General features: G+C 32.2%; 1 protein-coding gene across 1 annotated transcript; it reads right to left on the reverse strand.

The window, feature by feature from the left end:
- Positions 1 to 10356: 10356 nt before the first annotated feature.
- LOC126702064 (probable pectate lyase 5) lies at positions 10357 to 12065 on the reverse strand. The gene is made up of 4 exons (XM_050400676.1): positions 11950 to 12065; positions 11079 to 11828; positions 10807 to 10945; positions 10357 to 10617 (listed from the first exon to the last, which is right to left on the reverse strand). The coding sequence occupies exons 1-4, from the start codon at positions 12063 to 12065 to the stop codon at positions 10357 to 10359; spliced, it is 1266 nt and encodes a 421-aa protein (XP_050256633.1).
- Between the last annotated feature and the right edge of the window lie 522 nt (positions 12066 to 12587).

A 12587-nucleotide genomic window follows, 5' to 3' on the forward strand; every position in this document is an offset into this window, starting at 1 on the left:
TGGGGCCTGACCCTTTTATGGTGCAATTTTGACATATTCGATTGCCCTGACCGAAAAAACTTTTCTCTGGATCTCAAAACCGTAAATGAACTAAGTTATTTATGAAAAACTCATACTAAGTACGGAAAAAACTTGTTTATATTAATTTATTTAGCAAATGAGTCAAAGTTAAACTTAAATTTATACTCAACTATCAAACAAATCAAACTCAAACATAATAATAGTAATACTATTTATAAACAAGTTCCAAGCTATGGTACTTGATTTAAGAATACATTTTATGTGTACGCATGTATAAAAAATATACTTATAACTTAATATGTAATATACTTATAAAATAAAATTGAACTTTTAATAATTCTGTTATGTAATTGGAAGGATTAATTACCCATTTTTTTAAAGTCATGGGGGGCGTGGCGAACATTCATCATTTCCAATGGAGTAAACAAAGTTCCCTATATATTCCCATTGCCTTCATGGAAAGTTGCTTAAAAAAAATGTATTATCTCAGAGACTCAGACAATGTGGATGAACTTTGTGAATCTGACGTGGACCAGTGGATGGATAATACCCGACCTTGTCATCCAAAATTTAAAATAAAAAATAAATTAAAATAATAACTTTTGGTGAACACAAGAGCTTGACTCAATCTGACCTGGATTGTCATACTCGTTCTCATCCATTTCCACATGTGAATTCGTCCGCTTGTAGCAGCCAAGCAACATAGGGCCTGTTTGTTTTCAAAAAGTGGTATATTCATTTTTTTTATTTTCTTTATTCTATATTATTTTAATATTAAAAAAGCATTTAGTTTCAAATTTAGTACAGTTTAATAAATTATTTTGAATACATAATTTGGTTATAAAATGCATCATAGTTAGGTTTGGTCATTGCTTTCTATTTTTTTTTTAAAATAACTTTTCTCATTCACACATATCACATCACTAAATTTTTTAAAGTGGTATATTCATTTTTTTTTATTTTCTTTATTCTATATTATTTTAATATTAAAAAAGCATTTAGTTTCAAATTTAGTACAGTTTAATAAATTATTTTGAATACATAATTTGGTTATAAAATGCATCATAGTTAGGTTTGGTCATTACTTTCTATTTTTTTTTTAAAATAACTTTTCTCATTCACACATATCACATCACTAAATTTTTTTAAAAAAATAATATTTACAAATATGTCATTGTATTCGTATTTATAGAAAACTAGTTGTTAACCCGTGCGATGCACGGGATAATTAAACAAAATTTATACACATTCACTTTTATTGGTACAATCATTTGAAAATAATTCTAACTAATACCCAAATGTAAGAGACACATTGACTTACTATTTAAAGCAGCTTTCTGAAGAATTTACACATATTATGCAACTGAGCCTTAATTTCTCATCAACAATAAAAACATGGAAATTCAAAACATGGAAAGAAAATAAAAATTATAACAATTAATTCCATTATCTTTCATGATATACTTTGTAATTGTACGGAATTAAGTCAACTCAATTTAAGTAGTTGTAATAAAATTGGCTTCTACTATTCTCTATTCTATAGAGATATGAACATATTGGATTTTTCAAACAATTACCGGTATTGCAATAAAATGATTTATTATTGAAAATAAGAAACAAAGAAAATCTGTCTATAACTTAAGAAACACAATATACTAAAATTAAAGAGATAATTTTAGATAATTTTCGGAGGAAAAATATTATAGATAATTTTAGAAACAGATTATACACTTAAAAGGGTTAGTAATTTATAGCACTTACTCCCCACTATTAGTATACAGACACCAAGTGCGGTCGTCGTAACCCTTTGAAAGAACCTTCCCCAATTGGACCCTATAAAAAAAAAAACACCCAATTAACAAAATTGATCCAAAAGGGTCTAAAAAGCACACAAAATCAATTCAAAAAACAAAAATATGAGACAAAGTAATTACTTTCCGTTGCCAATGAAATCGTCTTTTGTATTGATGTTCCAAACTGCAACACTTATCTCTCTAAGGCCTTCAATTAACGAAAACACAAACTTCACTTAGAATACCGAAGTATTATGACCATCTATACACACACACAAAAAACAAAATCAGCATAACTCACTATAACTCTATAGAAGCCTCAAAAATATAAAGAGAAATTAAATGGGTTGAATTTGATATTTACGTTTGGAGAGAGAGAGTTTGTAGATATTTCTTAACTCGAGAGAGGGGTAAGGTTGCTAAGGTTTTGAGGTGTTATAATGTTTTTATTTTTATTTTTTATTTTTTAAATATTGTGCTGACGTGGAAAATTGTGGTGCCAGCAGAGACTTCGGTTTTATATATATATATATATATATATATATATAGATAATAACGCTGAAAAGTTGTATTTATTTTTTGTATTCAAATCAAACTTTTAAGATACTAAGAATAAAAACTAAATACAAATGCTAAAACCAAACTTGTGTTTTTTTAGCGGTGAGATCCACTGGAAATTGAAAATAAAAACAAAAAAAAGGTTATTTTTTCACGCAAACATGCCCATAGTTTATCTATTCTTGCCACGCGTTGAATACACTGTTCCAGGGCAGTTTGTGACCATTGAATTTAACCAATTAGTTGTGAACACGTTGACACATGTTGTTGATGAGGTGAACAAGCTGACGTGTTTAATGTCTTACATGGGCTCACCTCTAAACAAAAAGCTAGATTTTGATTGGCAGTGATCTAATCTGGAGTTTCCAAAACTTGTGTCGGAGCCGACTCCGCCGTCAGGTCTACCATGTTGTCATGCGGTACCAAATAAAATAATTTCTTTTGATAATATAAATAAAATATTTTATTTTAAGCTAAAGAATATGTTTATGGGTGTTTTATTACATCTGTTAACGAAAAATTGAACTAGCTCTAAGTAATATAGTAAAATTTAATGAACATTTTTTAATTGAAAGTTGCCTCTTAAAAAAAGAGTTGATTGTGTTTGTATATATATATATATATATATATTTTAATTATAGATTTTATTTTTACGTCAAAAACTTAATTAGTATCTTGATTTGATGATTAGTTTTTAATTCTACACTAAAAATTCAAGAATTTTGATGATTAATTTTTATTGTTAAATCAAGATATACCAGTTGAGGATCGAATCTCAAATATTTTATTTGATACATTTTTTCTTTGATTGAAGGTTTATTCTTCAAAAAAAATAAAAATGTCGATTGTTTTTAAGAAATAGCTTTAATCTATAGTATAGAGTCTACTTATGATGATTGCTTTTTATATTTTTGGTGTAATTGGAAATTCAACCTTAAATCTCTTATTTAATAACAAAAGACTTTATGTTAACTAGAACCCACAAATCGATCTCAATCTTAACCGATGCATTTGAAAACTTTTAAGCGAACCTATAATACACTAATACACCTGGGAAAATTCCATATATTTTTTATTTATCAGGGTTTACTTTATCCTAATTTTATTAAGGTATGGTTGTCATGCACACTTTTTTAATTTCACCTTGATATTATATGATTTTGGCGTGGTTGGCATGGTTGGATTTTTTTCTTTTCAACCACTTGGGAAAAACATTAGATAATGTTGGTATTTATTTTAGCCAAAGTGGATGGTGTTGATTCAAGTGGGATTATTTTATTCTGACCCAGTGGCCATTAAAAAAAAAAAAAACTAGTGCAACCGTGTGATCGGTCGTTTCCTAGAAGAGAGGCTATGGCCAGCTACTATTTTCTTATCATAACGTATAATAAGAGCATAGCATGATGCTCATGCTTATGAGTGTGATTGAAAGTGTGAAACAAGAATCACGAGTATGGAAACTCATAGTCCCTCTAGATCATTGTGCTTTTAAAACAGTCATTTCAATTACTTTTTAAAGTTTGAATTTGCATTGAAACACTAGAAAGATTCTGTTTCATTACTAGATTATTAAAAGTAAATTTTGACAAATCTATTATTGGATTATATTTTTTTAAAAATATATTTTTAATGATCTATGTCATCAATCAAAATGTTTAAACTTTATGTTTTTGTAGTACAAGATTATACATAAAAAATAAATTTATAAAATGAAAAGTAAATAAAATCCAATTGACACAATTTTATATCTGTATTAAGAACATAAACAACATGTAATCCAACGATTAGATTTTTCAGAATAGTTAGCAATTTCAGTGCTTCATAATTGCTCTACCATTTCAGTCTTATAGGTTTAAATATGCTATGGTTGATATATTTTCCTCTTGGTCCAGTAGATACATTTTTATTTTGAATGCCAATAGGCCTAAAAGTATTAAAAAAAAAAAAAATTGCTAGACTACTGGTGGGTGTCGATGGATCAAGGGCTAATGTACTACAGCCTCATTAGTCATCACTACTAGCTATAAGCCCCATATATCATATATGAATTGTGGAAGCCCAACCCAAAAGCAAAAAAGATTATGAAATCAAAATCGATTCTAGTTTAGCAATGGACCAATGGTGCACCGTGCAGTACCTTTCTTTTAAAAGTGGCCCGGCCTAGGCAACATCTCTAATGACCAGAAGCCCAAGCTGTATTAGATAGTGACACTAATACCCATGCATGTGGACTGTTACAGGCCCAAACTGTAAGTGAATTAGTCAAACACAAATCATCACTGAACAAGGACCATCAACCTTTTGTATTAAAGCACTGGCTTAAAGTTCGACTACCTTGTGGCTGGTCCAAATTTACTCACTCCTGAAGCTATGTACTATGTGGAAAGCCCACACACTGTTTCTCAAGTACCCCCTATTAGTGGTCCAAGATAATTGTATTTTAAAAGGCCTGCTTAGAGGGTCAAAATTCAAAACACAAGTTATGTTTTTTTGTTTTGGTGATGGGGAACAATGATTCATTGCCACAAGAAATTGAAGTACAACAGGAAAGACAAAAGAAGAAAAGAGACCTCTAGCTACTAACCTGCCAGCGCAGGAACAACAAACAAAGAAGGTCCCTTCCAAACCTAAAAAAGATTAACCTTGTACACACTAGCTAGCTAAAAAGCTTATATACTGTCCTGTTGAACTCCCTTTTCAAGTAGACAAAACTAACAGAAACAAGAAAAGCCCAATGATCCCAACTAAGCATCGAAAAGTGTAGCCAATTAAACTGGCTCAAAGATAGAGTCAGCTAAATCCGAGTTGACCGGTTCACAGAATTTCTTAGGAGCCCGGTTGTTCTCTTCCTTTGAAGCTTCTTTCGCTCTCAAGCCCTTTGTTCCTATCTCCATCATCTGGGCGAGAGTTTGATCATCGCTTGTTTTTCCTTTCACATGGGCAACTTTTTTCAGACTGCCTTTACCTAAAATCTGTTTTCCTTTTTCATTGGCTTTGGCCTGAAAAATTACACCAACTTGGACAACATTGGCCGCATTCTTCTTCATTGGGCGGTCTTTCTCATTCTTATCTAAAGGAGCTTTAGTACTTGGGCTCCCTTGAGAAATAGAGCCTTTTGGGCCTTGTGAAGTAGGGCATTTTGGCCCATGCCTCTGTGCTCAATTGAAATATCATGCCTTAGATGATCATGTGACTTATCACAAGAACCCAAAACACTCATAACCTGCCCTGTCGCTTCACTCATTACCTACTCTGGAAATCCACTGAAGACTCGTATGTCACCAGCGAGTTGTCCATCCACACATGTGGTGTTATCGCTTCCCTAGGTATCACCTTTCTCCAAGCTTTGTTTCCCGCCCTCAATACCTGAAACCTCAAAACATGCCAAAGCAGAACCAGTCGTCGGCCAAGTCTTTCGCTGCACTTCTAGCTCATCAGAGATAACTTGGATCATGTCCTTGCTCGAGTTCCTTTCTTTGGCTGCCACTTTTGCAGTCCACCCAGCCCTTAACCAGTCCCCATATTGATGGCTAGCACTTTACCAGACATCAGACGTTGGGCAATGTTTATTATCATGCCCAAGCTTCCCACAAATGAAGTAAACAGTAGGTAGCCTTTCATATTTGAACATAAGCCATAGTCGTTCACCATCAGAGCTTGCAATATAAGCTCCTCTTCTCAGTGGCTTATCAATCTCCAACTCCACACGGACTCTTATGAATTTTGCCTGATCAGATTGCCATGAATGCCTATCGACTTCAATAAATCTACCTAACTTGCTACCAATTTCTTCCCCAACTTCCTGTGACATATGCTCAAAAGAAAGACCCCAAATTTGGACCCAAAAGGGAGAATGGATGAAAGAAATATTTGTGGAAGTCAGCCCTTTTTTCCATTTACAGAGTAAAAGGAGGTTGTTATCAAAGCTCCAAGGCCCACACCTGTCAACCCACTCAAATTGATACTTTGAGCTAAACTTGAATTGGAGTATATTATTTCCAACTTCCATAATTCTCATGTCTGAACCCATTTTCCATGCTGATTTAAGGGTGTTCTTCAGAGCACGTTGCTTCTGTTGCCGATCATAGAGAAGCCACCCAAAAAGACTTAGGGAACATTCTTCAAAGAGGCCTGAGCAGTTTGTGACATTGATAGGAATAGCTTCTTCTTCTTCTTTTGTGAGTTGCAAGTTCTGTAAGCTAGAGAGAATACTTAGATCCATAACCAGGAAATTTTGGCTCCTTCCGAAAGAGAACAAAAGAGTAACTATACAAACCCCTAAAACAGAAGGTTAGGGATGGAGCAACTCGTATTCAAACGAGAGGAAATAAACTCCTACTAGGGAGAGAGAAAAGAAAGCTCTTTTAGTGGGATTTGATTCATGTTACACAAGTTATGTTTTGAGCTACTACTCGAGTGAAAAGTCAATCATAATGGGACTTTTATCTCTTCTATTTTTAAGCTTACACTTACCTTCACATTGCTTTTACAAAAAGAAAGGGTGTGTATGCTTATTCACTACAAAAAAGATTGTTATTTGGGACAAAACTTTTTTGATGACTACAAAAAACCGTCGGAAATCTAACTGTTGGATTGGAAGAATGTGCTAATATATAAATGTTTGTGAAGTATGACAACAATCAAACGGTCGGATTGTGAGGAAAATTTTGCGAAACTTGATCAAAATTGGTAAATATTTGGTCAAACATGGTCAACTAAATATTTTAAAATACTCTTTGAAGTTGGGTCTAAGAACTGTTGAAAAACAGAAAAATAATAAAGAGTCATTCTAAATATTTAAAAATATTCTTTATTTAAAAATTTAAATAAATGAATTTTAATTATGAAATAAGATAATTTTGGAAAGCAAACGGCATGTTAGTACACAACATTTTTAATATTAATTTAATAAAATTGTGTCAATCAAATGTCAAGGGTGGAAAAAAAAAAATTTTTTTTCCTTCAAATTTAGGGTGGAGTATAGTTTCTCCAAACCTCAAATTTCAAAGTGACAACAACCAAAAAGTGGGGTGATTTTGCCAAATAAAATATACAAAGCTTATTTATTTATTTATAAATATTGAGGTTAATTATATTGCTATAAAAGAAACCCACCTATACAATATCATTTTATTATTATTATTATTTTAAATAAGGACAAGACTTAGGTACAATACTTAGATGTTGTTCCTTAGGTTCCCTTCTTAAAATACTGCTATGTGGCTTTTTTCTTTTAAGATGAAAGTATATTTTTTAGTTAAGTGGTCACAAGATAGAATCTTAAGAGGAGAACCTAAGAAACAGTACTTAAGGTATTGTATATAAGTTTGATAGGCTTCCGCTTAAACATTTTCACGTTTATTGTGGTCTTTTAAAATTGAAATGTTATTGTGGCAGATCGCAATTGTTGTCATAATAAGTCTATTTAGAGCTGGTTCTGTTCTTTGATTACTTATTGTCACAACAATATCTGTCACAACATAATATAATCTTGTCACAATAAGTCATGAAATTCACAAATGAGAGTTAAAAAAAAAAAAAAAAAACCCAATTTTAGACTTTGGGAATCCTACACCGTTGGCAAGGGGCTCAAAAAACTGCTAGCAAGGGGATCCTACACCGGTGATCAGAAAATTTTCCCTCCCTTTTTTTGGGTTTTACTTCCATAACATATCTCTCTCTCTCTCTCTCTCTCTCTCTCTCTCTTTACTTGCCAACCAAGTGGCTGAAGATGGCTGCAAATCCAACCTCTACTGCATTATATATCTCTTTTTAGGTCCGTGCATGTGTTGCATTCAATTTTATGTTTTTTTTTTTTTGGTAAATAGGAGTAATTCATTAACTAAGAAATAGAGGCAAAGGAGCAGTTCTACTCATACAAGGTTCCCACAACATCAAAGCTAGCCAAAAGAGCAACATCAGCTGGGGGAACGAAAAACTACAAAATTTTGAGAAAGTACAACGCCTCTTCTAGCAAGAGCATCAACACACTTATTTGTTTCCCTATAGCAATGCTAGATTTGGACTCTCAGGATCTTTAGTAGCCCACCATTGTAATCAGCAATAATTACATCATTACCATTAGACTTCCCCTCATCTTTCATCGTTAGGTTTCTAAAAAAAAAAATTCCCCTCATCTTTCATTAACAGATCTATCACAAGCTGCGCATCTAGTTCAGCCAACACATTAGCCAAATTTTATGTTTTAGTATTTTATAGTTTGTCTTTTTATGAGTTTGACTATTCTTTTTCTATAAAGCTACAAAGGGAGACAAACGTAGGTTATAGATATCTCTATATATCTCTAAATATTAAAAGGTAGAGGTGTGTAAAAAACCTGCCAACCCACAAAACCCGACCTAGCGGGTTGGGTCGGTTTTTAGGGCTTGGTGGGTTGGGTTAGGTTACAATTTTTTTTAATAGCGGGTCAGGTTGGGTTTGGGATATAAAATTACAAACTCGACCCAACCCACCCATATTTTAATATATGTTTAAAATATATTATATATTTAATAATAATATTTTTTTAAAACCAGTTGTGAAGCACTTCCTCAGTTCCTACTATCATATATAATATAAATCCTATTATTTATTTTAATATATATTTAAATATATTATATAATTAATAAAAAAAAGTTTAAAAATTTTAGATATATTTTGTTTATAATTGAGTTAGGAACTCATATATATTTTGTTTTTAAGTGAATTAGGATACTAGTTCTGTAGTTCATTTATATTTTGTTTATCAACTCAGTTGGATACTTAAACATATTTTGTTTATAACTAAGTTGGAATATTAGTTTATATATTAATGTATATTTTGTTTATCAACTTAGGTGGCAAGTGGGATATATTTTTTTCTGCTCAATTTAATTATAAAAGTAATAAAAATAATTGTCCAACCCATGGGTTCAACCCAACCCAACCCAACTCATGTGGGTGGTTGGGTTGGGTTGGGTTGGGTTGAATTTTTTTTTACCTACCATGGTGGGTTGGGTCAAAAAATTCCCTCAAAAAGTTTATCTTGTATATATAAAAAAAAGTTTATTATTTGATAACAGACAGTTGTTGTCTTGATATTGAACCAGCGCCCAAAATATGTGTAGTTAGTCAATTTGTCAATTTTCATTCATCATAATTTAGAATTGATATATTTTTTAATTACAAAATTACCTAGATGTGTGATGAGATATCATTTTTCGAGGGTGTAGATATAATGCCGGTTGATAAATCTTGGATCAATCTTTCTAATAGGTCATGTGAGGAATATGCAAATGAAGTAATAGAGTTTGTTGAGTTTGCATTTCTATGTGTCAAAGAAGAGGATATGAAGATAAAATGTCCTTGTAATGATTGTAACAATAGGTATGGAAGAACACAAGTTGAGGTTATAGGAGACCTCATATGGAAAGGGATGACAAATCATTATACTTGATGGCATTTCCATGGAGAGGGAAATAGCGAAGAGGATGAGGAAGATAGTGATGAGGAAGATACAATGTACCTAATGTAGAATTTATATATTGGAGAATATTTAAACAATCCTAGACTAAACATAGAATAACAGGAGGTTAAGTTACTTATTCTACAAGTACGTAGATCCTATAATTAGTTTAGGTCACTTGGGCTACAATATTTAACATATATTAACTTATTGAGTGTGAGAAGATTATGATTCTCATCAACTCTTTTGCTTCAAAATAGACATTATTAGCATTATTGGTTTGTTTTGATCTCCAAGTTACCTCCAACAAGTCTTGAGACAACAGTTAGGAAATCCAATGTATCTTGTAATGCTCTGTGCATTAGTGAAGAAATGTATCTTTAGTATCACAATTTGTTATTTTAACAAATAACTTTTCACAATTCTTTATTTTAAAAAATTGTGAAATTTTGGAAAAAAAGAAAAGAAAGTTACATCTCTACTAGAGAAAAGTATTTGACCCTAAAAGACTTCTAAGCTATGTTTGAGAGATATCACAAATCAGCATGCAGAACCCTTCTTGCATTTAAGTGCACCCGCATTAGCTGTAAGTTTGGGAACAAGAGAAGATGCTTTTGCAGTTATGTCGGAAGCGCTTGAGGAAGAACTAGATTTAGAGGAGGATGTGAAAAATGTAGCATTTGAGGAAGAAATAATTCCAGAGGAGGATGTGAAAAATGCACCATTTAGAAATTCATCTCCTTCAGATTTCCAATTCCATTTATGCCATTCACTTTTTGGTGCATTTTCGTATTTGGTCACCTGCACAAGTTCACAATAGGATAAATTTTAGTAAAAATTATAAATGCAATAATTTTGGACCAACTCAATTCAAGAATATGATATATTGTAATTGGTAGTACATAATAAAAGTGAGAAACCCAAGTTAAAAATGATGCATTTACTTTTACGAAAAAGTAAGCAATTGAATAATAAATAAGGGGATTTTACCTCTTTGCTTTTTTCATCATCTGGAGCAACAAATTTGTTCCCTTGGCTAAGGATGGTAGGGGAAGCACTCCCACCAATGGCATACATTTTCCACTTGGTGTAGTAATTGTTCACCACATGGACGTACCCGTGCCTAACCCTGCAAATTAATGTGAAAAAGTATATGTTAAAACATCACAATGTACCAACTAGATAACAAACAAACCAAACCAATTAAATTGATAGGTTAATTTACACATTTTCTTTTTTCTTTTTTCCTTTTGGCACTTTACCTTGGAAGTCTTTGAGTAAGCCCTTCTCCAAAGTGATTGAAGGCAATAGTGACTTTCATGCTCTTGTCTGCAGTGTAGTCATCAGCGTGTCCCAATAAAATAGCCTTATCATGTTGTGTAAACAAACTATTTGAAATGGTAACCAAGGATGAAGCTTCAACAACATCAACCAGACCGTCATCACAGTTCGAAAGTGTGACATGGTCCACCCAAACATGTTTACTACCAAAGATGCTCATAGCATCACCATCTGAAACACCCCTATGCCCAAAATGACCTGGGGAACTTCTCACATTAGTATTCCCTGATGGCTTACATTCATGTATGTGTATCCCATGAATTATAACGTTAGTTATGTCCTGAATAGTAATGCATCCACCACCAGTTATGTGCACATTAGCTCCCCTACCATCAATGGTCTTATACGAGTTCATAATCAATTCCACCTTCAATTTGATCGTCATATCACTTTCAAATATAATCCACAATGGTTCATGTTGGATCACAGCATGTCTTAGAGTCCCGTTCTTGGGATTTACAGCATCATTATCACCGGAATCTGTAACCACATAAATCTTACCATCTTTTCCACCAGCAGCATTCTTGCCAAACCCAACTGCACAATCAGCTAGCTTCTGCCGATTCTTATTCCAATTGGAGTCACACTTCCAACAATCATCAATTGGGTTCCCAGTTGAGCAAGAGGAATCTCCCTTCAAATTTCTCCTTGTCAAAGAGGCATTGATGCTTCTGCCATATAAAAAATGACACATTTTAACAATGCAGAATCTCAATTGTAAAAACTAAAGTAACTGATTTCTTTCTTTTTCTTTTTAAGGTAACATTGTAACATAAATAGTTTATTTATTACCTTTGTACTTCTTTTACTGCAAATTCCGGGTCTTTAACTGGTCTAGAGGCAATAAGGGTTGGGATTAGGAGAGTGAAGAGAATGGTAATGAGAGAGAGCAAGCTGCAACTTGCCATTTCTTATTCTTTGCTAGAAATTGTGAGTGAGAGAGAGAGAGAGAGTAGAGAAAAACAAATTTGAAGAAATTAAAAGTTCTGTGCAAAGAAATTGAAAGGAGCCATGTAGCTTATATAGAACTACAGATAGTGTGTACTATAATGTAGAACCGTTTTAAACGAAAAGTAGAATTCATCTACAATCAAGGATTTTGAAAAATTAGTAATGTGACTTATATATTTAGGTTTTTATAGTTAAATCTGTTGTCTAAATATATATATATATATATATATATATAAATTAGTAATGTGACTTATATATTTAGGTTTTTTTTAGTTAAATCTATTGTCTATATATATATATAAAGTCCACGTCTTTACTAAATTGTGATGAAAATTGTTAAAATTAATATTAATTTTACTTAAAAAAAATTACAAACTAATGTGATAATAAATGAGATTAGAATCAATCCAACAGCAAAATGTATATATATTTACCTTTGTCTGATTACAAACTAATGTGATAATATTAATTTTTGGGTG

Source organism: Quercus robur, chromosome 10 (assembly GCF_932294415.1).
Source record: "Quercus robur chromosome 10, dhQueRobu3.1, whole genome shotgun sequence".
In the NCBI taxonomy this organism is placed as follows: domain Eukaryota; kingdom Viridiplantae; phylum Streptophyta; class Magnoliopsida; order Fagales; family Fagaceae; genus Quercus; species Quercus robur.